The 27,500-nt window shown below is 43.7% G+C and overlaps 2 protein-coding genes and 3 pseudogenes across 4 annotated transcripts in view; 1 reads left to right on the top strand and 4 right to left on the bottom strand.

The window, feature by feature from the left end:
- Nucleotides 1-8,466, bottom strand: part of LOC147012314 (uncharacterized) — a 26,350-nt gene extending 17,884 nt beyond the window's left edge. Inside the window, exon 1 of the mRNA XM_085856307.1 lies at nucleotides 8,243-8,466. The gene's annotated coding sequence lies outside the window, so the exon portion shown is untranslated. The remainder of the gene's footprint in view (nucleotides 1-8,242) is intronic.
- On the bottom strand, nucleotides 35-1,228 carry LOC147012316 (uncharacterized; annotated as a pseudogene). The gene is made up of 3 exons (XR_015051553.1): nucleotides 518-1,228; nucleotides 449-474; nucleotides 35-335 (listed from the first exon to the last, which is right to left on the bottom strand). The product of XR_015051553.1 is annotated as an uncharacterized LOC147012316 (transcript).
- On the bottom strand, nucleotides 1,228-4,028 carry LOC147012315 (uncharacterized; annotated as a pseudogene).
- A 4,575-nt stretch (nucleotides 8,467-13,041) lies between the features above and the next one.
- LOC147012313 (histone-lysine N-methyltransferase SETMAR-like) lies at nucleotides 13,042-14,077 on the top strand (annotated as a pseudogene).
- Nucleotides 14,078-14,342: 265 nt separating this feature from the next.
- Nucleotides 14,343-27,500, bottom strand: part of LOC147012312 (uncharacterized) — a 23,405-nt gene continuing 10,247 nt past the window's right edge. Inside the window, exons 1-5 of one of the 2 annotated variants that reach the window (XM_085856314.1) lie at nucleotides 25,011-25,280; nucleotides 22,600-23,029; nucleotides 18,338-18,487; nucleotides 17,780-17,923; nucleotides 14,343-14,843 (exon numbers count right to left, since the gene is read on the bottom strand). In XM_085856314.1, coding sequence (XP_085712440.1) covers nucleotides 14,485-14,843; nucleotides 17,780-17,923; nucleotides 18,338-18,487; nucleotides 22,600-23,026 — 1,080 coding nt within the window. In that variant the 5' untranslated portion in view covers nucleotides 23,027-23,029; nucleotides 25,011-25,280 and the 3' untranslated portion in view covers nucleotides 14,343-14,484. Of the gene's footprint in view, nucleotides 14,844-17,779; nucleotides 17,924-18,337; nucleotides 18,488-22,599; nucleotides 23,030-25,010; nucleotides 25,281-27,500 lie in introns of those variants that run through there. The other variant, XM_085856313.1, reaches the window with a different exon arrangement.

Raw genomic sequence — 27,500 nt, 5'->3', positions numbered from 1 at the left:
ACCATGATATCATGTACATGTGTATATGATGTACACTAATGAACACAAGCAAGTTTGTTCTTTTCGCAATTGCAGCTACACAGGTCAATACAGTTCAGCCCAGATTTGATACATTTGCAGATGCGACAACCACGCTCGGATTTACAGCCACATTTGATAAGTTCAGTGCAAGCTTTTGCAGCTTCTGGTATTGTCATCCAAATTGGTTCCCATTGGTCAGCCTGTAGACTCCATCCAAACGCTTCAGGCGACGGTATGATAACGTGGGCCTGCCGACTTGCTGACCAAATTCCAGCCTGAAGGATAACTCTCTTGACATGTTGTACCAGTTCCTCCTGCAACAAAGTAGTATGTACATTCCTATAAGACAAACTGATTGGGTATACACTAAATTTCAATCTTGCTATTTAATTCAAGCATTCTGCTTAATACCCTTCGTACTCAGTACCTTAATTGGTGGAATATTTGTTAGAGGTCTGCTTTTTGGTGGAATAAGGTCTGCTGTTATTGGTGGAATAAGGTCTGCTTTTCTTGGAAAACAACTCCCGCCTCGCATTGTTTATGTCGGCATCATTGCTTGTTTTGTCATACATGACGATTGTGAAGCGTTCAAGGTGTTTAAATTGAGGCGATCCAGTATCCAACGTTTCAAAGGGATGATTCCAGATGAAGAGGAAGGCTTCAGTAACCAAAGGGTAGCTTTTCCATGATTGCGAGGCATTTTTTGCCCTTCCGGAAGAAATACGAGGTGGTATCACTCCCTGAAAATGCATGGAATACAGGAAGTGCCCGAGCGATCCTTTCTCCAAGGCTTATAGATATGGCGTTGATGCTGTGAACACAAAAGTTTTTGCCAAGGCCAAATGCTACACAGAGCTCCAGGTCAGGTTGCAGTTCCAGCAGATCGAAGGATCACAAGCACATCTGTGTCAACCGTACACACTTGTACTTTCTTGGCCCCGTGCTGCAGAGCATGTACAATATGGAACACATTCCTGCTGTCTGCTTCTTCGTGTGTGCAGTCTGACATCAGGTGACTTGTGCCTCTGGAAACAATTGTCGTGCCATTCGTTATGTAGATGCCTTTTTCAGCAGGCCAGTTGCCATCAGCCACTTTCTGTGTGAAAAATGAGAAGAGTTCATCTTTATTGGATGAATCCAACAGGAAATCGTTCCACTTGGAAGGTATCTTTGTTCTTGGATTGACCTTGAGGCGCACACCACTGCCTCTTCATTCTCTTGTGGATGCCTTGATGCTGCTTGGTAAGTATTGGTCCCAGATGACATCTATCCTGTCTCTGACATACTGTAGCTCACGCAAAAGAAATGGCAAGAACATAGACCGTGCGTAGTCATCAAAGGTAGTAGCAGTAGCAGCTGACAAAGTATGGGCGAGGACGGCGCCATCAAATATCTTGCAGTCCACTGTTGGAAGTTCATCTTGTTCACCATGTTCGAATACTACAATGCACCTAATCAAATCTGACTTGGCGCCCGTCCGAAGTTTTCCATGATCCGACATACTGGGAGGGTACAATTGATTTTCATGCGAGAAAAATAGGTCTAGATCTCCATCCCGCTGTTGATTTGCGATGTACAGTCGACCAAAAAGGCTTGCATCACTTCCAATGGCTGTGAGCTCTTTCGTTTTGGAGGTTTTCTTTAGTTTTGGCGTTTGGAACAAATGCAGTTTGTTGTTTTTGATTGACTCGTGAATAGACTTGCTTTGTTCTGTGAAGACCTCCTTCTTAAATATGTTGTACTGAGCATTTCCAAGAGCTTCTAATCCTTTCATAGCGTTAGCTACTTCCTGGTCGGCGCATTGACGTGTATGAAGAACCAATAGTTCTTGGCAGTCATCAGAGAATGGATTTCCATACCCATTGATCGTCTGAATGAGGTTGTTTGTTTGCTGTTGGAATAACTTCTGTGCTGACAATCCTTCGTCGTGATGGTGGTACTGAAGATCGGCATCGTCGGAAGCCAAGTATTCGTTTTCAAAAGATGTGACTACTTGAGATTGTTCAGGACCAGCGATCATCCATCTCTTCAAGGACTCAGGTTTTTCAGTCAATCCGATAGCCCCACCCTTTCCTTTTACTTAAGCATTCTCCTGCTCGTGGGCCTGATCTATTGGAATAGCGGAAAATCTGCGGCTGCCTTTGACAACCACCCAGTGCTTTTCGAGGTCCTCTTTAACACAGACTGGTAGTGAATTCATATCCCGGATGTGCACGCTAACCCATCTGCTGTAATTGTAGTGATCCAGGACGAAGAACAGGAACATCAGTGAATCCAGCACCTCTCGATAGAGTTGAAAGTTCTTTTCGCGATGGGCTCTAACGAAGATTAGTACAGTCTTTTCTAATTTCAGCACCACGTCCCAATATTGAAAGGTTGGGCTCTTCTCTGTCATGGACATCTTCCAACTGTCAAAGGCTTTCTCGTCATCAGTATCAGTATCATTCGCTGCAATGAATGATTCTTGTTGAAGATTTCCAAGAGCGAGAGCAGACACTTGATGTGCATGGCGAGTTCGGCTTATGTGCGATACTTTTAAGAATGACTGCGCTGTACCTGCCATTGCTCTACCAGACTCTGTCAATGCATCTATCCAGCCAGACGCATCTAACATATCGCCAAGAACAGTCCAAAGTGCCTTTTCCAGATGTAGGCCTCCAAACATGATGACCATCAAATTTTCTCCATGCGTTGTTGGAAATTTCCAGTGTGTGTACTTGCACATGGCAAAGATCAGACAGTCACATGCCAGAATTGGTATCTGACCAGGATTCAGAAATTGAGTTATACTCTGTATGATGCTCATGCCGTGTTTGACCATTGCAGCTGAGTCAGCCTTCTCTACAAAGAGTGGCAATAAGGCTGTGATTGCAGGCAATTCATTTGGTTGAGGCTGACGTGATGCATGATATGCAGCCCATGACAATGATTGTTCTCGCACTAAGTCCTGTTGCAGTAGTTCAGATGCATATTGAATCCACTGTTCCTCAAGGGCGTTGGCTTTCTCTATGTAATCAGCAAAAACCTGATGTTGTGGTGTGTTCTATTGTGGGTACTTCTGTTGTTGTGGGTTTCATGTAAACAGCAGGTACAATAGAATACGAATCCGGAAGAACCAGACTTTTATTGTGATGAATTTGAAGTTGTGTTGGACAAGCTAACAGGTTGACTGCGTATAATCCCAGGATGGTCTTTTGTTGGCTGCTGAATGATGCTAATCCCTGTTCCATGAAAGGATCCCTGTGCTGTTGTTGAAGACGGATTATGGTCAAGATTCTCTAACGCACTTACTGTGAACAAACCTTTTCTCAACTGGCTTGGACACACTACTCCATCGCTTCGATATTGTTCACACTGTGCGGCAGCAAATTCGTTTTCAAGTTGCATGACACACTTATCCCTAAGCTGGCCATTTGATCAACTAGTGTCTTGCTCCTCGTTTGAATATGTAAGTTTAAGCCAACATATAAAGGTACTGATGGTTCACGGTCTGGAGAGTAACGCTGATGTTTTGTCTCAACATTTCCTTTCTTCTTGCAGTTGTGAACCAAGAGCTGTGCGAGTGTCAGGCATGCTTGGGAGTCATTTACTGAACCTGCTAAATTTGGGCCATTGATGAGCATGGACATTAACAATCTTGTACTGAGCGTAATCTTCTGCTTACATCCAGGGTTGAATTCGCCACTGAATGCTATCATTTCTTTCAGGATTTCCTCCCTACATATCTTGGCAACTCTGGCAAACAACCTAACTTCTTCGTCATAATCATGGAACAAGAAAGCGTCTTTGAGTAGTTTCTGAATGCCTGCTGGGAATGCCAGGATTATGTTTTTTCCATCAGATTGCTCACCTAGTCCGAGCTGGGAGAAGTGATTGAGGAGTTTTTCTTTTAACCGGGTTTTATTGATGGTGGTATCAATGCCAAAGTCCCCAAGTCTTTTCTCAAACATGTTGTGTATGTTTGACAGTTTGAATAGGTATGTCCCCTCCTCGGCAGCTTCCTCCATGTACGTTACAAGTTCAACAAATACTCTTGAATTGATCATTTTGGCTCATTAATTCAGCTCACGTTGGTCGGCCCTTGTTGGACTATTCTGGCGCCTGTAACCACGATAGTCATTTCGGTACTTTGTCAGACATTCTATATGGTACTTGAGTTCATTTGAGACCAGATCCCCACACAGTATTTTTGCAAGTACTTTGCCATCTTGCATTTCGGTGGCCATTAACTTTAAATTGTACTCTGCACATTTAGTTGCATATTCATGCATTTTCTGGGGCCACTCTCATCACAGAATAAACAAGTGTCCTTGCTTGATCCCGTTGACTGTCGCTTTGATCGCTGTGAAGCGCTGGTACCTGGAGCTTTTTCATCGTCTTATTGTTTACGTTTTTTATTCAGCTCTCGTTCATGTTTACTTTCATTAAACTTTTGGTGGCATGCCGGATGCCAAGAAGCGTTGTTTTCTGCAAAACATTCTGGGGTGCCATGTTCGCCAAAATAAACATCGACCGGCAATGCACCCATCTCTTCGAACTCTCTGACATTGTCAAGAAAGTACTTATAGACGTCGTCAGCATTGCGGTTCTGTCTGTTCTTTGGACATGAAAGAGGTGAAGTGCATCTACTGCTCTGGCAAATAACACAAATTGTCCAGTCCATGGTGTGATGTTTCACTGAACAGTAGATTCAGGGCTGTTTACAACCTGTAACAAAGAAAATAAACATTATCCAACCGCCACATAATATACAATTATTTCTAGATGAATCTTCTATGAGGGAATTAGACAAAGTGAAATATGCATCATCAAATTATCAATTTGCCTACAAATAAACACATGATATAGGAAAGATGATAGTCAACATGTACACAACTTATTTGAGCGCAACAAAAAAGTCATTAAAACCTGTAACGCGAACCGTCAATTTTCATATCGAGCGACCCATATTTTTTCTACATGTGACAATTATCTTAGTTCCTGATGATCTAATCCCAAATCTGATGGTTCCAATCGACTCCCTGGGGATCATTACCTACAAATACAAAGTTTACACATATTTTTACGACTAATATTAGCGAAGTTATAATTATTTATCAATATTTCATTTTCGGCCGCCATCTTGGATTTTGACCGATATAATCACATGAAAATATGGTCTGATATTTTGGAGCATGGGATTTCTTTATTAAGTATGTCTATAGGTAGCCACAAAAAAAAATTGGCACTTTTGTCCAGCGTATAACAATATTGCCCCACTATGGAGCTAATTCCCCTCACTACAATATGTATGTGAAGTTTCCCCTTGATCTGACCAGCTGTTCTGGAGAAGATGTTTGAAGGTTTTAGGGTAAATTCAATATGGCCACCAAACCATGTGACCTATCAATTAGAAATTAACAAACTTCTGAAAGGATGTCTTGGGGAAAGTGTATGTGAAATTTTGCCTCAATCTGTCCAGCCGTTCTGGAGAAGAAGATTTTTAAAATGTATTAATTTTCAATCCAAGATGGCTGACGAACCATGTGACCTATGACATCATAAATTTACATTCTGCCTCCAATCCTCCAGTGGAATACGTGTGTGAAGTTTCGTGTTAATTGGATGAGGTGTTTTTCTATCCAAGATGGCCGCCAAACCATGTGACTTGTGACGTCATAATTTTTACTATGTATGCAGACATGATGGAAAATGATAGTTGAAAATTTTTGCTTCGTTAGGTTATGTGATTCCAGAGAAAACATTATTTAATATTTTTATTGAATCCAACATGGCTGCCAAACCATGTGACCTATCAATTACAAAATATCAAAAGGAACCAGTTCACCACTTGCTTGATATGTCTACCAAATTTCGTAAATATATCTTGAGGGGATTTGTAGTTCAGCTCCGGAAACGAAATGTGACGGACGGATGGACGGAACCCATTTGTATATCACCCGCCAACTTCTTTGGTTGGCGGGCGATAAAAAACAGACCAGGCATTGCCAGGTACCACTGCTGGTGCTGTATAAATCGATGCCAGTTTTCCTGATTTTGTTGGAAATCCTGCCCTCTCAGCTATGCACTCTTACCAAACACCATTAGATCACTCTTGTTGAACCTGCAACCTGTACAAGGTATGTTTGGAAAAGAGTTAAGATGAGCATTTAGCTGAGTTTTGGGGAAATAATTGAGGTATTGCTCTTCGAAAATTCTCATCTCCACTCTTTTTACCCCCCCCCCACCGCCCAATGTTCTTTTAACTATACAATCAACTCCCCAAGTCTGTCCAATTGTAATCTTCTCTCCACTCCTTTAAAATAGCATACCATCGCCTTCCTGTATATTATAAAGACAAAACATCTCAGGGCTAGCTGCTTACCTGTTACAACAGGTTGGTAATCATTGCATATTCTTCTGGCCAGTAGCTCACCTTGTCCCAACCTCATGTGCTTCAAAATACTCTCACACCCTACCAGGTCACCTGCTTTCATCAACTCACCAGCTCCTGCATGGTCAGCCAAAGTCAAGGCTTCATTCTCCCATCTTTGGTATTTCATTCCTCACAAACTCCTTCAAGGTGGCCACTTGCAATAATCTCATCGAAACATTCCCATCTATCCCGAATTGTCTTGGTCCTGTCTAGATCTTCCTTCCAGTTGTCTTGTTTGTCCCACGTCCGTCTGTTACTTCGCACCCTGACATCACAGTGCATCATCTCTTTCTCAATTTGTCATCTTGCTATTCGATCCTCTCGATCATATGTATTTCTCTCAAATGCCAATCAATTGAAGGTTTAATTTGCCACGGACCAATCTCCAAGCAATTTATTTAATCTATCTATAAATGTGTGTGTGTGTGTGTGTGTGTGTGTGTGTGTGTGTGTGTGTGTGTGTGTGTGTGTGTGTGTGTGTGTGTGTGTGTGTGTGTGTGTGTGTGACCGCTGTTTCTCGACAACCACTGGTCTGATCTAATTGAAACTTGCCAGCTATATTACTGGGGACCTGAGTATATGCCTTTTCAAGGTTTGATATTAATTGAACAAGTGGTTCACAAGTTATGGCCATTTAGTTACCAAACCAATAACAGAACACATTGCTGCGAAGGCGTGGCCGATGCGCCATTTAGTTACCAATGACAAGACACGTTGCTGCGTAGGCGTGGCCGTTGGGGAAGAGATCCTCAGCCGCGTTCCCCATTACGGGTTACAACGTAAGACTTCCGGATAGTGATGACTTACTGTATTCTAATAATTTCTCGATTTCTTATGCGCATTATAGATAAACACAATGCCCTAATCCCCCAATCCAGTCATCATTTACGAGAGCGAAGGAACGGACTGTGTGGTTGTTTGAAAGGTCATTTTATTTTTATTTTTTGGTTTGCATGTACGGCCACGCGAGATCGAAGGAACAGACTGTGTGGTTATTTGAAAGGTTATTTTATTTTTATTTTTTGGTTTGCACGTACGGCCACGCGAGAGCGAAGGAACGGCCTTTGTGGTTGTTGTTTCTGGCACGAGTTTTTAAAGTTTATTTTTTTTTTTTTTTTTTTTGCATGTATGGCCACGCACTTACTGGCACGTACTAGTAATTAATAATACCTGCCGTTACCTTCACGTTTGAGGTGGCTGGCTTAAGATCTTAGGGTCTTGAGTTCAAGCTCTCTTTTTATACCATTGAATTAACACCAGGTGGGTTGACTCAGCCCGTCGTCCTTCTGAGGTCGGAAAAATGATTACTAGCTTATTGGAAACAGGGGGCACTGCATTGGTGGGATAGCCGACCTCCCAACAATGATGCAACCAACAGCTATAGGGTGTATAAAAAATAATAGTAATAGTAATATTAAGGGTGCCTACCCCCCCCCCCCAACAGGAAAGTCAACAATCCAGACGATAATTGATTTCTTCTTTGAACTTTACCACAACAAGATATACACATTCCTGCAGGATAACGGAAACACACTGAAGGGAAACAATGGCGATCGAATAAATGGCGGTGAAGACAGCAGAAACACCACACCACACACATCACACACCACACACCACACACCACACACCACACGTTTTGGTTGTCTCACTCCGTCGCGCTCACATCAAATATATATATATATATATATATATATATATTTATAATATATATAAATATATTATATTTCGTCCGCCCAGCTGCCTTATTAAACAGGGATTCGTTAAAACGGCCTTCCCTGCTTCACACAGATCAGCTTCGTCACTCACCGCGTGCTTTGTGAGCCGTTGCTTGTGGCCTCAACTCATCTTCTCTCACGGTCACAACTTTTAATGTGGATTACTCGATCTTATACGACTGTTTGCGAGTCGTTAACTTAAACTTCCACCTCTCATTTCATATTATACAACTTACGAGTCGATGATGAGGTAAAAATAATAATAAAAAAAAAACAGTGAAGCGAGCTCAGCAAATAGAAACGACCTTATACACCGCCCCATGAACTCAAACCGGTGCGACTCATTTCCTTTATTTTTTCAATTTTTTTTTTTTGCTGTTGCTTTCTTTTTTTTTTTAGATAATGGATGTCGTGCACAATTAATTTCTTCTTAATCGCTTTAATTGATTATCTCCAAAATGGAGATAACTCTTTGTTATCTCACTGCTTCTCCATTAGCAATGGATGGAGGCCCGAACTCGCAAACCGGTCAGGGCCGTCTCGTTGGACGAATCACGGGCATTCGACACAGTCTGCCAAAGCCGCGAGTGCTGGAATACAAGACAGCCTTCACAGCTAGTTAATTTAAACTCAACAATCAACACCTTTGTTTATCAATTTCTTTCAAGCTTCTGGGTCTCACCATCTGCCATGACCTTCCCTGGGAAAACCACATTTCAAACCTCCCATCCAAAGCCAGTCTCCGACTGGGAATCCTCCGTCGTGCAAAGTCCTTCCTCAGCCCACCTGAGCTCCTGACCACTTACAAAGCTTTTGTCCACAGCCTGATGGAGTGCTGCTCTCCCCTCTGGGCTGGTGCTCCTGCCTCCCACCTTTCTCGGCTTCACTCTGTAGAAACCAAGGCATTTCGGATCATTGGCATCTCCCGCAATGAGGCTGAGTCTTTGGGCCTCTCACTCAATCACCGCAGGCTGGTCAGTGGTCTTTCTGTCTTCTACAGTCTCCTCTCCAGCCTCGCCCCCCTGCTCTCTCTGCGATTTGTCCCCACCACATTTCCTCAGGGCGCTCAAGGTCCGCCAAAACTACCAAAATCACGAATCACTGCTCACCTTCACTCTTTCATTCCTCTTTTTCCCAACCTTTGGAATAAACTCCCTCACTCTATTGATTCCCATTCTTCCCTCCAGGCCTTCAAAACAGCTGTTCACCACCACCTCTTATCATCCTCCATCCAAATCCTCGATCTTTTCTACCCCCGATAATCCACCAAAGCCCACCTCCTTCAAATTCCCTGCTTTCCTTCCTGAAAGTCGCTGTAATGTCCATCTTCTATTCCCCATGTTCCCCGTCCCATCCCTCTCCCTTCCACAGATCTCCGAATGTCTCTGTTCCCCGCTGTTTTATTCTTCCCACACCCTCCCCTCCTGTCTCAAGCCCCCCCTTGATGTGCGTTGTGTGTTAGCTCTCACACGAACCTCGACAAGGTATACAAAAAAAAATCTCTGTCGAGGCTGGAGAGTCCCAAGGCAGTCTTGGGCCCAGTAAAGTTCCTCATCGACATAAACGACCTCTCCGATGATCTGGAAACTATCTTCCTTCATGCATACGACCACACATTGTGTCACACCGTGTCACACTGATGGGCAGACAGGAGTTGTGTCAATCTCTGCTGCTCTGGAATCCATTAAATGGATGCTGGTCTGATAAATGGAATATGACCTTCAATTCTGATAAATCCCATGATCTACCATCACTCCGGAAGTATCATTAAAGGAACCCACCTATTTCCATTGTTGGCAACCCGAAGAGGTTCAGTCTCATGCACTTTTCAGCTTCATCACAACCCTCGATTACCAGTACACTGGTACCTCAGAAGGATGACAGGCTGAGTCAACCGAACCTATTATTAATTCAATGGCTGATGGGCTAAAGCTCGAGACCCAAAGATATTAAGTCAGCCATCTTAACTGTTAAGCCAGCAGCAGGCTGAGGACTTCTCCTGGACCAACCGTATAGCAAGACAGCCACAGACTGGGAATCCTCCATCGTTTGAACAAGTCTTTGTCCATAGCTAACTGCTGGTGCTTTCCCCTATAGGCTGGCACTGCATCTGTTTTGGGATTCTGCGGGATCTGGAGGTCTTAATATTATTGGCATCTCCCTCAATGAGGCCAAAGCATTCCCTCTCTTATTGTCCAGGCTGGAGCTCCTCAAGGCAGCGTTCTGGGCCCTGTTCTTTTTCTGGTTTTCATCAATGATCTCTCCGACTCTGGAAAATCCTTTTTATCTCTTTGCGAATGACTCCACCCTCTGCCGTACCATCTGTCATCGCTCAGATCGGCAAGCAGCAGCCTCTTCACTCTGAAGATCTGGATAAAATCACAAACTGGTCCAACACGTGGAACATGTCTTTCAATCCTGACAAATCTCTCACTCTCACTATATTTCTTCTAAAGGACCGTCTGGAACCCCCCCCCCCCCCCAATCTACTTTATCACAATCCTTTTGAAGAAATCCTTTCATTCAATCTTCTGGGTCTCACTATCTGCCATGATCTTTCCTGGGAAAGCCAAATTTCCAAGCTGGTCTCCAAAGCCAGTTGCCGACTGGGCATCCTCTGTTGTGCAAAGTCCTTCCTTGACACACCTGAGCCCCTGACCATGTACAAAGCTTTCGTCCACAGCCTGAAAGAGTACTACTCTCCCTCCCCTCTGGGCTGGTGCTCCCGCCTCTCACCTTTCTTGGCTTCATGCTGTAGAAACCAAGGCATTTATGATCATTGGTATCTCTCGCGATGAGGCTGTCTTTGGGTCTCTCACTCTCTCACAGCAGGCAGATCAGTGGTCTTTCTGTCATCTACAGTCCCCTCTCTGGTCTTGCCCCCCACTCTATCTGTTATATGTCCCCGCAACATATCCGCATGGTGCTCATGGTCCGCCAGCAACCCCCTTTTGGTAAAACTACCAAAAGCAAGAATCACTACTCACCTTCACTCTTTCATTCCTCTTTTTTCTCACATTTGGAACAAATACCCACACTCTTCAATCCCATTCTTCCCTCAATGTCTTCAAAACAGCTGTTCACCACCATCTCTTATCTTACCTCATCCGAAACCATGATCTTTTCTACCCCCGTTAATCCACCCCAAACATACCACCTTCAGATTGCCTGCTTTCCATCCTGAAAGTTCCTGTCATGTCAGGACCTGAAAGTCCCTGTAGTGTCCACTTAGTTTACCCTGTGTACCCCACCCCATCCCTCTCCCTTCCACAGATCTCATGGCTCTGTTCCCCAGTTTTTTTCCAACCCTCTCCTGCTCCTCTTGTCTCCTGCTCTCCTTGTTGTACGTCCTGTATGCTAACTCTCATATGAGCCTCGACATTGCATTGTTAAAAGCACAAGGCCTGTTGCTCTCACCTCACAGATAGGTCAGCCTGGTGTTGGCTTAGTGGTTAGGGTGGTGGCTTGGGATTGTAGGGTCCTGAGTTCAAGCCCCGTTGGCCGCTGAATTAATACACCAGGAGGTTGACTCAGCCTGTAATCCTTCTGAGGTCGGCAAAATGAGTACCAGTGCACTGGTAAGGGGGACACTGCATCAGCGGCACAGCCGCGTCCCAACCAATGATGCAACCAGCAGCCACAGGCTGCACTCGATAGAGAGACAGATAGGTCAGTAGCATCTTCACCAATTCTCCTCCAGTGGAATCCGCTCTCTCAGGACTCAGAAACGCATGCATTCTTCCAATAACCTCCCTTGAGCGAAACTCCAAAAATATAAGCTTGCCACCACTTCCAATACTTTGCTCCTCATTTCTTGTGTTTGTGGAACTGCCTTCCTGAAACAGTTCAATCATATTCTTTCATCCAGAGATTCACACAAGCGGAGCACTACCTTCCCATGTCATCCCCAGCCCGACTCACAATCTTTTACACTCCCATGAATCCTACTGAATGCAATCCTCTGTATTTCCTCTTTGTTCGTTTTATTGCTTTTGTCCAACTGTTGTCCCACTGTCGGTTTGTTGCCTTTCTTCCTTACCCCCTCTGGCACCTCACTCTTCCATGAGCCTCGATTCTGGATTTAAAATAAAAAAAGTCATGAAGCCTGCTACATAACCGTCAAACCAGAATAGAGCCATCTTAGTCTTTTGCTGCTGCTTTACCAGCTACAACAGGTTGTATGCATTTATCTACAATGATTACAACTGAAAGTCCAAGCTTTATAGTTACCATTCCTCCTTTGTCGCCATGTACTCACACCTCCATCTTTCACCCTATTCCTAACTTTCCTTGCGTCCTCAACTACCTCCTTTAAATTGGTATATTTAGTGATCTTTTTCACTTTTGCTAAACCTACTTGTTTGTGCATCCTCAGTCTACTTATTCACACCTGCTCCATTAAGTAAGTTAACTTTTCCCCATTTTGTTTCACCTTTCTTTGAGTTTATATGACGTGTGATCAGTTTGCTTGTGGCCCAACCTACTTGGAGACGCGGTAGGCTTTTTTATTTATTTATTTATTTGTATGCAGCCTGTGGCTGCTTGGCTGCATCATCTTTCTGGAAGTGCAGCTGTGCTGCTGCTGCAGTGCCCCTGTTACCAGTAAGTTAGCACTCATTTTGTTGACCTCAGAAGGATGACAGGCTGAGTCAACCCACCTGGTGTTAATTCAATGGTGAAAAAACAAGGCTTAAACTCAATACCCTAGGATCTTAAGCCAGCCACCTTAACCGTTAAGCAGACACCAAGCTCCACAGTGGGATGATGAAAGTTATCGAATATGAAGATCTATCCTTGCTATTATGTCTTTCTAATTCCATATTTCTGCTGCACAGATTTTCCAGAGCATGAATTCAAAATATGGAACCCCCCCCCCACCTCCCTGCCACAATAAATTTAGTTAAAATGGAGAAATCGGTGCTCCAAGCTGTGATAAAGTACCTGCACAAGAAAGGCTTGCCTGCAAGGCAAATGCAAATGGGTATGGTAGTGACATTAAGGGATGATTCTCCTTTCATATGCCATGCAAAAAACAAAACTGGGTAGCTGAGTCCAAGCGTGGCAGAACAATACCGAAGATGAACACAGACCAGGTCGTCCTGTTGAGGTGGCAACACCAGAAATGATGGACCAGGTGCATGAAGTATTGATGACAGACAGGTGAGCAACCATCAGACACGTAACTGAGACATTGGGTGTCAGTTTTGGTTCGGTTCAATCAATCCTCACAGACAAACTGGGCACGGCAAAGGTGTCACTCAGCACAGTGGGTTCCCCGATGGCTGACAGTGGGCCATGTTTCCAGTGAGCTGTTGGACCGTTTTCATGCTGATCCAGATGACTTCCTCCAGCGGATTTTCACACAGGACGAGACATGGGTTCACCACTTTGATACTGAGACCAATCAACAGAGCATGCAGTGGAAAACGCATATGGTTCCCACCTCCTCGAATGTTCAAGAGGACATCATCAGCTGGAAAGGTCATGACCACTGCGTTTTAGGATTGTGATGGTGTGATAATAGTACACTTCTTAGAAACGGGAAATACTATAAACAAGGAGTATTGAATTGTACCGGTTGCTTGATGCAATTAAGCAAAAGAGTTGAGGGTAACTGACCCGAGGTGTGCTGCTTCTCCAGGACAACGCCTCTCCACACACAGCCCAACTTCCAGTGGCTACTGCTGCGAAATGTGAGCATGAACATCCGCCACACCCACCCTACTCACCAGATCTAGCCCCATCCGACTTCTATTTGTTCCCTCACCTGAAAGAAGCTCTGCGGGGGAACACATATGAGAACAACAATGCTGTGATGGCAGATGTAGAGGACTTTCTTAGAGTGGCACGACAAGGAGTTCTACAGAATGGGATTAGCCAAGCTAGAGGACCGATGGATGAAGTGCATTGCTCGGAATGGAGATGATGTTGAGAAATAAAGTGAAATAAAAGTGAATATATAGTGTTTTCCTTGTTGGGCCACAAATAAACTGATCACTCCACGTATCTGTACGGTTAAGAAAAGGGAAGGTAATAAAGAACAGAATCGTGTTGAGTTTGAATTAGGAGTAGAAGAAGATAAACGGCACAAAATGCGTCGCTTAGTTTCAATTATTCCCAAACTGTGCTGCAAAAAAAAACCTCGCATCTGAATTATTTTCAGTGCGGAGAGATTGCACACTGCAGACATGTTTTTATTTATTTATATTTATTCAACGAGACCAATTATAGGTTCTCAAATGTTGGGGGAACTCTTTTACTGGGTCTCCCTGAATTTCCCTGAATATGACGCACTCGACCTTTGTGTGGAAAGATTTCATTCCTCTTCGCTCGTCATTTACGATGCACCTTCATGTGCGTTTTCACATTTGAAGATTGGGCAAAACCCTTTCCACAAACAGTGCATTTGTACGGACGCTCACCCGTATGAATTCTCATGTGAGATTTAAGGCCAAACTTTTCAGAAAATCCCTTTCCACAAAGAGAGCACTTGTAGGGTCGTTCGCCGGTATGAGTCCTCATGTGTGATTTGATCTGGCAGGCGTGAATGAAAGTCTTCCCACAAACAAAGCACTTGTATGGAAACCCTCTCCTGTGTCGTCTCTCCATGTGCAGCTGCAGAGCATTCTCGGTGAGGAACAACTGCGCGCAAGTTGAGCAGGAGAAGAGACTTGCTTTTTCCGACGCTCCCTCTGTGATGACAACCCACAATTCACAATGTCATCGTTCACACGTGGTAATTCAGGAAGAATCATGCAAATGAGTAACATTTCAATAAGTACCACACACACACCATATACTTTAAAGTATTGAAATTTCCTCACTTGGAAATATGTAGCCTGTGCTATACTCGAGGAAATCGAGTTTTAGGAGGAAACGTGATTTTATTGGTTATCTGCATCTGGCCAAAACGCTGTGGATATAAAACTAAAACTTGAGAAGTGTCTGTTTGTGTGTTTGTTTACTCGTTTGCCTGATATGGACATAATGAGTTGAAAACTGCTGGTTGTACTCGGTGTATACATGGGTAGGTTTCAGGCGGTAATAAAACTCAGAGCCCAGGGGCTGATGTTAGGGGGAGGACTCAAATTCTCCCTATTCTCTCTATACATATAGCATCGCACTGCTACCAGAGGGAAGGGGTATTACATATTTAACACCAAAAGTAAGGAGGAATTGTCCCGTCTCCCTATTTCTAGGGGAAATTGTCCCGTCCCTAATTCTGGAGGAATGGTCCCGTCCGTAATTCCGGAGGAATGGTCCCGTCCGTAATTCCGGAGGAATGGTCCCGTCCGTAATTCCGGAGGAATGGCCCCGTCCGTAATTCCGGAGGAATGGCCCCGTCCGTAATTCCGGAGGAATGGCCCCGTCCGTAATTCCGGAGGAATGGCCCCGTCCGTAATTCCGGAGGAATGGCCCCGTCCGTAATTCCGGAGGAATGGCCCCGTCCGTAATTCCGCAGGAATGGCCCCGTCCGTAATTCCGCAGGAATGGCCCCGTCCGTAATTCCGCAGGAATGGCCCCGTCCGTAATTCCGCAGGAATGGCCCCGTCCGTAATTCCGCAGGAATGGTCCCGTCCGTAATTCCGCAGGAATGGTCCCGTCCGTAATTCCGCAGGAATGGTCCCGTCCGTAATTCCGCAGGAATGGTCCCGTCCGTAATTCCGCAGGAATGGTCCCGTCCGTAATTCCGCAGGAATGGTCCCGTCCGTAATTCCGCAGGAATGGTCCCGTCCGTAATTCCGCAGGAATGGTCCCGTCCGTAATTCCGCAGGAATGGTCCCGTCCGTAATTCCGCAGGAATGGTCCCGTCCGTAATTCCGCAGGAATGGTCCCGTCCGTAATTCCGCAGGAATGGTCCCGTCCGTAATTCCGCAGGAATTGTACCGTCCGTAATTCCTAAGGAATTACGCCCATCGCTAATTCCGGAGGAATTGTCCCGTCCCAAATTCCGGGGGAATTGTCCCGTCCCTAATTCCGGGGGAATTGTCCCGTTTCCCTATTTCTGGGGAAATTGTCCCATCCCATTATTCTGGGGGAATTGTCCCATCCATAATGCTGGGGGAATTGTCCCGTTTCCCTATTTCTGGGGAAATTGTCCCGTCCCATTATTCTGGGGGAATTGTCCCGTCCGTAATGCTGGGGGAATTGTCCCGTTTCCCTATTTCTGGGGAAATTGTCCCGTCCCACTATTCTGGGGAAATTGTCCCGTCCCATTATTCTGGGGAATTGTCCCGTCCGTAATGCTGGGGAAATTGTCCTGTCCGTAATGCTGGGGGAATTGTCCAGTCCGTAATGCTGGGGGAATTGTCCCGTCCATTATTCTGGGGAAACATGCGATTTTTGAAATGACGGAATCCGCCCCAAAATGAGCATGCGTAGAAATCCCAGGAAACTTGAGTGTCCGGGGTGAAAGAAAGCACGTCATGTTTCCGGGATAAGGATTGTCACCTAAAATGGGTGACAAAGCTTCTAAAAGAAGCCGAAAATACTTGGAAAAGTACCTGAGGGAAAACGGGTGTGCCTCTGCACAATGCAACATTTAGAGAACTTTCTGATAAACTCTTCCAAGACGTTCATGTCTTGCAGCTCGTGGTGGAAAAACTCCCGACGATGTGGGCCCATGCAAGGCCTGTGGACGGGCTGTGGACCGGCACGTTCTACCCGACCTCCCTGATCATCCCTGTCATTGAGTGGACTTTGAAACTCGCAGGATTACCTTGTGTGAGCATGGCAGGCTCCATGATATATTTAATGGACGTCTGCAATTGGAAAGACGATGTCGTCATTACCAACACTCAGGCAAACTTCCCAGAGGGAGATACCGTATCAAGTTTGGGTGTTTCTTAACACTGATGGGAGAATTACATCTGGGGCTTGTCAATGCACAGGGTAAGTTTAAAATTTTAAATGATGATATTTACTATAAATCATGTTTGCGAGGAGTGGGGTGTGGGAGGGGTGGGAGTGGGAGCTGTATGGGCTGCGTGGGCCATGATATATATATATATATATATATATATATATATATATATATATATATATATATATATATATATATATTTATATATATATATATATTATTTATTTATTTGGTTCCGAGGCCACAAGAGAAATTAGACGAGATTTTCTAACTTATTGGTAAAAGGGGAAGCGTCCGCCTGTCCGTGTGTTATATTCACTGCTGCCACTTGCTCGTCCCAACAGGAAATGGTTGGAACTCGACACCTCTCATCCACGGATGTTTCTCGTATTCATATCTTTCCCCGAGTCTAATTTACATTCAGGAACAGATCAATTATGGTTAACCATCTTGCAATTGCCACTCTTTCATCAAAATGCTGTAAATTGTGATAAAAAAAGACGATTTGAATTACAGATTCCGTGCGAGCATCGGCAGGATAAAAGTGCCCGGCGAGCAAAAATTGTTCAATGAAAACGCACACAGCGCACGCGCAAAAGGCCGTCCGTAATTCTGGGGGAATTATTTACATCCGAATAAGAGTGGAATATTTCCAGAGAATGAATGTCTCCCGAAAAGGTTTATCCGAATCACGGCAATAACTCGGACATTCAGAAGATACTGAAATTTCTCAAGTACCAAGTGTGAAACCAAGGCCATACTCACCAGCTGGAGGAGGAGTAAACACATCAAGTTCCTCATGAGGAGCACTGTGCAACTCTTCCTTCACCTGGATGCTGCACAAAGGATCTTCAGAAGGAGGAGGAAGAACACCATCCTTGACTGGATTCAGTTCATCTGCAAACAACCCTGTTGGACAGATGACGGAATGATTACATCAAGGATGAAGAGTCGTAATTGCAAAATAACCACCTCGGTAAATGATTTCTTCAAACACCAACTACTGCTGGCAGACGGCACACACATTGATGAATCACCCTGCCTGTGAAACACTGGGATGACGGTTTATAGCTTGGTCGGGATTCAAACCCGGGCAAGACAGCTTAGAGGCAAATGCACATACCTCTAGGGTCTAGGCCATCCTGTTAGCCCGAGGCTAATATGTTACAAAGTTGACAACGATATGTCACAAGAATAAACTAATTACACACAAATTAAAAACGGGTGCTGCCTTTTCTGATTCTGTACAATCTCAAAATTTTTTTTTTTTTTAATTCATTGTAAATTAAAATTCATTCCAATCAAAGGGTGTTGCTCTCTTACCAACTTCAGGATGAACCAACTCATGAACCTGGTCGTCAACATCAAGACACTGGCTCAACTCCTCGTCTGTTTGAGTTGATGTTTCACAATTCGATTTTGCCGAACTCGAGTGTGAATGCTGTGATTCTTTCATCCTTGTGTTGATTTCTCCTGCAAAAAGAAATAATAAAATACCATAAAATAAGTGGTTACCAAAACGACACCACAGATTCAAATTTTACCCCAAAAATACTAACTGCAAAACATTAGAGGGGGTCTGAACTAAATATCCCCTTATTGGCTTCATCACCGGAAGAATCGCCCATTCCTTAAAGAGATGTGGGAGGCTATCAGTGTGTGTTTGTGTGTGTGTGCGCACACGTATGTATGTGTAAGTTTGTGTGTGCATGCAAGTAGCTGTTGTTGACCGTTATCTCCACACGTGGATGGGTTGCAGGAGATGGAACGGAGACCTACCATGTCTCGAAGTATCCCCCTCCATTCCGGTAAGGGGCGGTGAGGGATCAGGATTCATGGACCAAGGTGTGAAGTTGTTTTGTTCTCAAAGTTTTGGTCCGAGAACTCTTTTGAGGATCGTCACCGAGCCCCGGAAAGCTTCCAACTGCAGTTTGTTTGGAATAATATTCTCAGGGATGATTTTTAAGATCTCTGTAAGGTTCTTCTTCATCATTCATGTTGCTCCAATGATCTCCGGGACAATTTTGGCACTCTCCAAATTCCAGGATCATTTCACTCCATTTTTGAGATCTTGGTATTTGCTCATTTTCTTGATTTCTGCATCGTTTCGGCCAAAATCACTGGGAACTGGCACCTCAATTAGCAATGCAGTTTTTAACCTCTGCCATCTTTGAAGATGGATGGAGGTTACTGTTTTTCAGCCCTTTCTGTTTGTTTGTTTGTTTGTTTGTTTGTGAACAGTATTACGGAAAAACTCCTCGACAGATTTCGACGAAACTTGGTGGGGTGGGGGGGGGGGGTGAGGTATGGTCCAAGGATCATGCCATTAAATTTTGGACTTGGTCCCCCCCAAAAAAAAAATTGTTAGAGAAAAAAAATTTTTTGCAACTTCTTTTTTCAACAAAATTTGGATTTTTTATTTTTGCATTTTTACATGTTTTAAGTGATTTCCAACCCCCCCCAAAAAACAATTGTTACCCCCCCCCAAAAAAGAAAAAAATTTTTTTTGCATTTCTACATGTTTTAAGTGATTTCCAATCTCCCCCCCCCAAAAAAAATTTAGACCAAAATAAATTTATGCAGCTTTTTTTTTCAACAAATTTTCGTTTTTTTTTTTTTTTGCATTTTTACATGTTTTAAGTGATTTCCAACCCCCCCCTCAAAAAAAAAATTGTTAGAGAAAAAAAAATTTTGCAGCTTTTTTTTTTCAACAAAATTTCGATTTTTTTTTGCATTTTTACATGTTTTAAGTGATTTCCAACCCCCCCCCCCCCCGCCCCCAAAAAAATGTTAGAGAAAAGAACTATAACTGTCAGCACTGTTGACATCATATTTAATGAATAAGATATTAGGTTCACTTGAGTGACCCAGCAGTATTGGCGGCGGAGGTTTTGCACTCTCCCGAGTGCTCCCCCTCTCGTTTTTTATTGTGTGTGTCCTTTAATATAGTTAATACATTCTCATATGTACTGTAAACTATAAAGCCTGGTAAGGTACTACATTGTTAACTGTGTTGAATATGTCCTGGCATTCCAGCCAAGGGCATTCAAAGGAATGCATAATGACAGTAAAAAGGCGATCTATAATAATCAATGTTTTTTTGTTTTTTTTACAGATTAATCCTTCATACCATTGGGAGTCCCTTTGATTATTATCTTTTGGACCTTTTCTTTATATCTATGGTTGCAATGGTGACCTGTCATCGCAGTGAAGTGGACTGCTATCCCAGAGCTTGTGGGTTCTATTTCCACTGAAATCGGCAGTATTAAGGATTTGAGAAAAAAAAATTGTAGAAATCTTGAACTACTCTCAGTAGAATTACCAAATCATGAAGGTAATGTCACCAAAAACCCAACAAGCTCTTCAATGGCTTCCAGGAAACTTGGGATGAGCACTAAAACACTATCGCCAAAAAGGGAGCACTGCTCCGAAATACTCCAACGGCCTGGTCGCAGCTAAGTGGGAGCCACTTCGTTCCAAAACTGACCAAAAATTATCAAAAATGAACTTCATGAAATTATCAAATCATTAACTATTCCATAAACTGGAGCGTATATGGAACACAAGGCAAAAAACAGTTTATCAATTCAGACACACAACTCAGGAAAGGAACCAGACTGATAAACATTTAAATATCATGGACACTTATTATGACAATCCGTTCCACTTGTTAGGCCAGGATGTCGCGACACGATAGTATCAAATTTTGGCCAATTTTCATATTTCTCGATGGACATGAATAAAAAATTTAATTTTCTTCCCTCCAAATGGTTGTCAGATAAATATTTGAGCATTATTGCTCATAGACTTGTGAAGTCAGTCTGATTAGTCTATTTTATCTATTTTAATGTCCAAATATTTAAAACATTCACTCACCTCAATATTTCAGCAATAATTCCAGAATTCCATAATCGTCGCGTAAGGGCGGACAAGAAAAAAAAAATCTCCCTTTAACTGTTGAGGGAGATTGAGGCAAACCTGTATTTTTCCTGCAAATTGGTCATGACAGAAATGTATCATTTGGGGTAAGAGATTTCAAATTCAATGATTCAGGTAAAATTGTAATTGTGTATAATATCGATTGTCGCGTAATGGCGGACAAATTTGAAATTTTGAAACGCGTGGTCAGTGAGCGGTATTTAATCAAAAGATGTCCATAATGTTTGTAAAATTAGATAATATGATTATTGTTGGTAAAATCAGCCTCATCTCAGCCACTTTCAGCACACTTCACAGAATAGCACAGGAACTTTCATCGTTTCATCCCTGAATCGTCATTCAAAGTGAAAACTAGGATAAATTTCACTCTATCACATGCCACTCAGACAATTTTTGATCGATTTCCAAACTGTAACATGTTCTGGAAAGGAAAGTTCACTCTTTCTGTTGAAATAAACTTTTCAAAACCAAGTTCCAATGACGAATATCAGATAAATTAAACATCTGAAAATCTAAAAATGAAACTGGAAATATGTCTGCTTTTTCAGCCGATAGCATTTAACGTACATGAATCTTAGGATCCTGACATCTGACGGTCATGAAAGTATACATTTTTTGTTAGATTTTTTTCAATGCTCTAACTGACTGTGAGGGTTTCAAGAAGGCTAGTTTACTCATATTTGTGTTTATTTACTCTTATTTAAATACAAGCATCAGAACAGGGTGGCTCCCACTTCGCTGCGACAGGTCCAACTTTATAGACAAAATAAAAAATAAAAAAATCTGATATGTAACGAGAACAGCACTCGGTAGAGCGCATACCTCCACCAGGCTGAACAATTTACGCTTTGTAACCCACCGATAGCCTTGATCTGCATCTGGACCTAAACAAAATATAATTGGCTTGTTCTTGTCACTTCACCAACTCATCCACCAAGTTTTGTCATCATCCGTCCATAACTTTATGAAACATCGTGCTACATAATATCGTTTTTGGTCCCATTCCCTAATGGTGAAGAATCACTTATAAAATAAAACAAAATTATCGAATCTGGATTCGGATCTTCACCGATATCGAATCAATGCGTCCATGTCACACACCCAACCAGGTCCACCAAATTTCATTCGAATTCGTCCACAACTTTGCGAGATATCATGCTGTATATCATTTTGGCCCGATCTCTCAATGGTGAAGAATCAGTTCGACATTATAATTTCCGGAACCCGATCTTCAAAGTCAAACTGATTCGTCCTTGTCACATACCCACCGTGTCCACCAAAATTCATCCAAATCTGCCCATAACGTTTTGAGATATCATGCTCACAGACAGACAAACAGGCAAGGGAGAAAACAGAACCTCTGTCCACCTTTGGTAGTGGAGGCAATAACAGGATCGCACGTGTCAGCAGAGAATGAAAGAGAAGCGGTAAATAATAACACATTTTCCTCGGGATAGTACCTTGGAGTGGAAACAATTTGACGTCAGAGCTGTTACTCGGATGTTTGAGAATGATCAAGGGGGTTAAGGAGTGCTAACGTGAGTACTATCTATGGAAACTTTAATGTGGTAGCCATTTTTGGTAGTTCCATACATTAATGATTGCAGATGCAGTGCCAAGTAGGAAGAAAAACATTGCGTTCATACTTTTCCCTTGATGGTGAAGGCTGCAGACATCGACGATCCTGATTGCTGCATCCTCAAGACCCCCATCGCAACCGCCTTCGGAGCCAAGTACGGAGCCGAGGGATATCAACTTCTGGGCGCAGGCCGCAAGCTCTCGGCTCACCGCACTGAGCATCGAATGCAACACGGCCACCAGAACCAGGCCTCCGGAAGGGGCATCTCGCGACTCCCAACGAGACTCCACAAAGTGACGGAACTCGGCATACATCGCAAATGGAAGCTTCTGCTTCGCCAGCGAGAAAAGTTCGGCCCTCATCGTGAGCGACTCGGTGCAAGCACCAAACACTCCTTGGCTTTTGATGCCCAACTCGGTGACCACAGCTCGAGCAGTTTCCATTGTCAGGCCCTGAGCCTGAAGCCAAGTTGGACACGGCTCAGTTTCACCCATGGCCTGTCACACGAGATGCACTGCAATCTCATCGGCGACAATCATTATTAATTGAATAAAATACATTCATTGAGCCAATTAGTGATAAAAGTAGATTTTTATTATTATCTATTAGCACAAATATGCACTACCGTGAACAAAGCAAAACTACTTATTGTCCCTCTCCCGACCCCGTACCCTAAATCCCATCGTGGAAATAACTTCAATGGTCAATGAGTTCATAAGTCACCCCCAACAAGTGTCAAAGGGCTGGTGGGGTACGTCTGAGTTGTTGAGAATAATTTAAATTTGTGATGTACAAGAAAAAAAAAAAAGTATTTTTGTCCATTGTCCTGTCTGTTCTGTATATGTACCAGTGACAAGGTTCATCACCGAAGTGCATTTACAATCAAAGGCCAAACACATCGTCAACGGTGAAAAGTTCTTCCAAAGTTCAGGTGAGCTCATGTGATCGAGCAGTGTCCATTAAGTGAGCGAGTCAGTCATTCTCACTTGAACCAAACACGCGATTTTGATGAAACTTGGCCACAAGCTTCATATCTGAGGCCGAACGAGGATGTATTGCCCGCATCAAAATCTGTGCTTATTAAGGGGGGGGGTCAACAGCCCCCCCCACCACAAAAAGGTATTTGCTCTCTACTCTGAAACTACACACATGATTTTGATGAAACTTGACCATAACCTTCATCACCCATGATGTACCAAATTTTGTTCACGGCATTAAAAAAAAAAAAATCATCATCATCAGGGTCGACGGGGATCTGCAGGGCTGAGTGAGGGGTTGGGTGCCTTGCTCCTGATCCAGGTGAGATTTTTTTTTTGTATACCTTGTCGAGGCTCGTATGAGAGCTAACACACAACGCACAGCAAGGGGGGAGGGGTGAGAGAAGAGGGGAGGGAGTGGGAAGGACAAAATAGTAGGGAACAGACACATTAGGTGATCTGTGGAAGGGAAAGGGATGGGACGGGGAACATGGGGAATAGAAGATGGACATTATAGGGACTTTCAGGAAGGAAAGCAGGGAATTTGTAGGAGGTGGGTTTGGGTGGATTATCGGGGGTAGAAAAGATCAAGGATTTGGATGGGGGATGATAAGAGGTGGTGGTGAACAGCTGTTTTGAAGGCCTGGAGGGAAGAATGGGAATGAATAGAGTGAGGGAGTTTATTCCAAAGGCGGAAAAAAAGAGGAATGAAAGAGTGAAGATGAGCAGTGATTCGTGGTTTTGGTAGTTTTACCAGAAGGGGGTTGTTGGCGGAACTTGAGCGCCCTGTGGAAATGTGGTTGGGACAAATCGCAGATAGAGCGGGAGGGGGGGATGGAGAGGAGTCGGTAGAAGACAGAAAGACCACCGACCAGCCTGCGGTGATTGAGTGAGAGACCCAAAGACTCGGCCTCATCGCGGGAGCTTCAGGATGCACAGTCCTATTTTTACATATAAACCATGTACTAACACTTCCAGTTCCAGCACAAAATGAGAATTCAAGGCAAGACTTGAGTCGAGGCTAATCCATTAAATACGTCCATTCGACTTCAGGTGCGACAGGTTGTTGCTTCACAGTCCCTTTTTTTAAGAACAGCGTGCTCCGTGACGCAGCACCCCCCCTCTTTGCGGGAATCCCAGTACACTTTCTTCTTTAAAGATCGTCGCAAACGAGACGTTTGTAAAAAGAGCATTTTTTGTTTGTTTTTTTCACGAAAAAAATATATTTTTAAAAAAACTGTGATTTCCCGCGAGATTCTCTTGCAGAATTGGTGACGTCACGTGCACGGCATCCCCGTGCTCGTGAATTGGACAAATCAAACGTCCGCCCGGATTGTCGAAGCACCGTTGTGATCCCGAGTTTACGCTTCCCGTGAAACACAAACTCTCGGACACGTGGACGGCGCGAGACGTGAAAACACCGCTTCGTATAAATTACTCCCAGGACGAGTCGCTTTTCGAAACCCAATTTATTCTCGCGCGCGAAAAACGAGCGACTCACCTTTGTCTCGCGCACACAGATCCCTCGATAATTCCTTCGCTCATTCACTCCGACAGCGCTTCTTCTTCTTCTTTTTTTTTTCCTCTTCTTCTTCTGTTTTTTTTATGCTTCTTCTTCTTCTTTCCGACGATTGCAATGGCGTTCACAGATCGAAACGTGTTGCACGCGAGGCCGGGCGGAACACGAAATGAAAGGATAGTGTGCACGTGTACAGACAATCGGTGTGCACGGCCGGTGGAGACCAACAACCTTGTGATGAACACGAGGATTCGTGTGTAGCGGTTTTTTTGTTGTTGTTGTTTTTAATTAATTTGGGTTTAGGATCGCCGAAGACGGTACAATCTGAGTTCACATTTCATATCAGGCTCGGCGATAAAACCATGATTATTAATTTAACTCGATGCTTGTAGATCTTTCCTTAGAACGTATTGATATTTGTCCACGACATATGCTGCGAACTATACCGCCATGGCCTAAACAACCGGACAGAGCTAACCGAAGGGGGATTCCGTCTTTTGCTCACTCGAATGGTGTCTTGTTGTTGTTGGATTTTTTTTTCCAGCGATATCTGTTGCGTCATACAACTTGCAACTGTTGAGGTTCGAATAGGGGAATCACCGCTTGGGATTGATGGAGATACACAGGTGACTGCAGTCTGCACAGAATTAAGAGAACCAGTGCGTGCCCATACGTGCGTGGCCGTGTCCTGTCATTGGTTTGGTAAATAAATGGCCATAACTTGGGAAACAGCTGAAACGGATGAAGAAGAACGATATCAAACCTTGAAAAGGCTCATACTCAGGTCCCCAGTGTCAATTGTGACGTCATATCAAACAAATAAGAAGAATTGTGACGTCGATTGTGACGTCACAGCACCTTGTCCTGTCATTGGTTTGGTAAATAAATGGCCATAACTTGGGAACCATTTGTCCGATTAATATCAAACCTTGAAAAGGCACATCCTCACGTCCCCAGCAATATACCTGGCAAGTTTCAATTAGATCGGACCAGTGGTTGTCGAGAAACAGCGGTCACAGACAGACAGACACAGAGATTGCTGGAATTATAGATAGATAACCGAGTTGAATAGACGTGGAAATGGTGAAAGTGTTTGGCCCCACCAATGGGGTTGGAGTACGACGGGTGATTATGACTGTGAGACCAGCTGCAGCAATGTGTGGGGTTGAAGAGGAAGCTGTACAGGGTGGCCACAATGTATTGTCACCCATTGTGAAGATTGTGACGTTGCCTTTGTGTGCAGAGTGTTAATTAATTTCCTTTTTTTTTCTTCCAGATTGAGTGAACGTAGCCATGGATGATACAAGCAATTACACCATTGAACAATGGATTGTTGTCGGTGTCTGGGTTCACGAACGTCCACAAACAGGGAAGACGACGGTAGAGGTGCGCGTCGACTTCCAGCGGATTCCCCCAAGAAGCTCCCTACAAAAAGACACTTCTGCGTTTGGAGCATAAACTCTTTGCAACGGGCAAGATAACAGATATGCCAAGAACTGGAAGCCCATCAACCGAAGGTCAGCAATGTGAATTGGTCGAAGAATCTGTTTCCAGGCCACCCAAAGAGTCGACCCGTAAACGATCCACGGAGCTTGGAATGCCGCGTTCGACAATGCAAAAGCACATGAAGGTCAAACTAAAATTTCACCCCCATGGCTCAATGCTAGTTCAAGAATCATCAGAGAAAAATAAACCACCAAGAGCATGGCACAAAATTATTCTCTGTAATTACAATCATGGAGCACAAACTGATTCACCGGGCACTTTAGGTTTGTACGTCACATGGTGTGTAAAGAGTACTGTAAATGTATGTGGAGTAACTTGTAGAACCCTTCAGTGTTGTCAGCTAATAGGATCAACTGAAATGTCACCGTTGTTACAAGGGGTGACGAGACATTGTGGAAACCCTGTAGACTTCGAGAGCCCTAAACCAACTGTGTACTCAAATGCCTTTCAGTTGCAGGAAGTCAAAAAATCAAAGGATTCAACATTGAACTCGGCAGAGGCAGGTTTGTACATGGCACATGTAAAAGGGGTCATGGTTACGAATGCTGAACGACCAAACGTCACAAGCCTCAAGATGATAAATCCAAATGAAATAAGTGGAGTCCTCATCATCCATGCATCACAACGAGGAGTTGGACTCAGAAATTGACTCAAAAGGAAATACGACGAGGGTTGTAGATTTTTCAGCAAGTAAAATATACCATGTCATGCATCGTCATGTACACACAATTTGAACTACCATAGCCATACTCGGTCTCTCTGGGAGCGACACGATTTGTTTTCAGAATCTGCATCGTCTCCCACCCTCAATACCCCTCTCTCTTCCTTCGGTCAGTGGTTAAACCATGAGAACGATTCCCTTTGTACAGGTAAAAATCGCAAATATTCTTCCCACAATCGTGGGGAGGGGGGTTTGTGGGGGAGATAGGGTCGAGGAGGAATTATTTAATGTCCTGACCTGGCACT

This window comes from Eptatretus burgeri, chromosome 15, assembly GCF_056783735.1.
Source record: "Eptatretus burgeri isolate ZD-2024b chromosome 15, Ebu_testis_v1, whole genome shotgun sequence".
Lineage (NCBI taxonomy): Eukaryota > Metazoa > Chordata > Myxini > Myxiniformes > Myxinidae > Eptatretus > Eptatretus burgeri.
The sequence above is the reverse complement of the archived record's forward strand: the minus strand, read 5'-3'. Positions and strand labels throughout refer to the sequence as shown.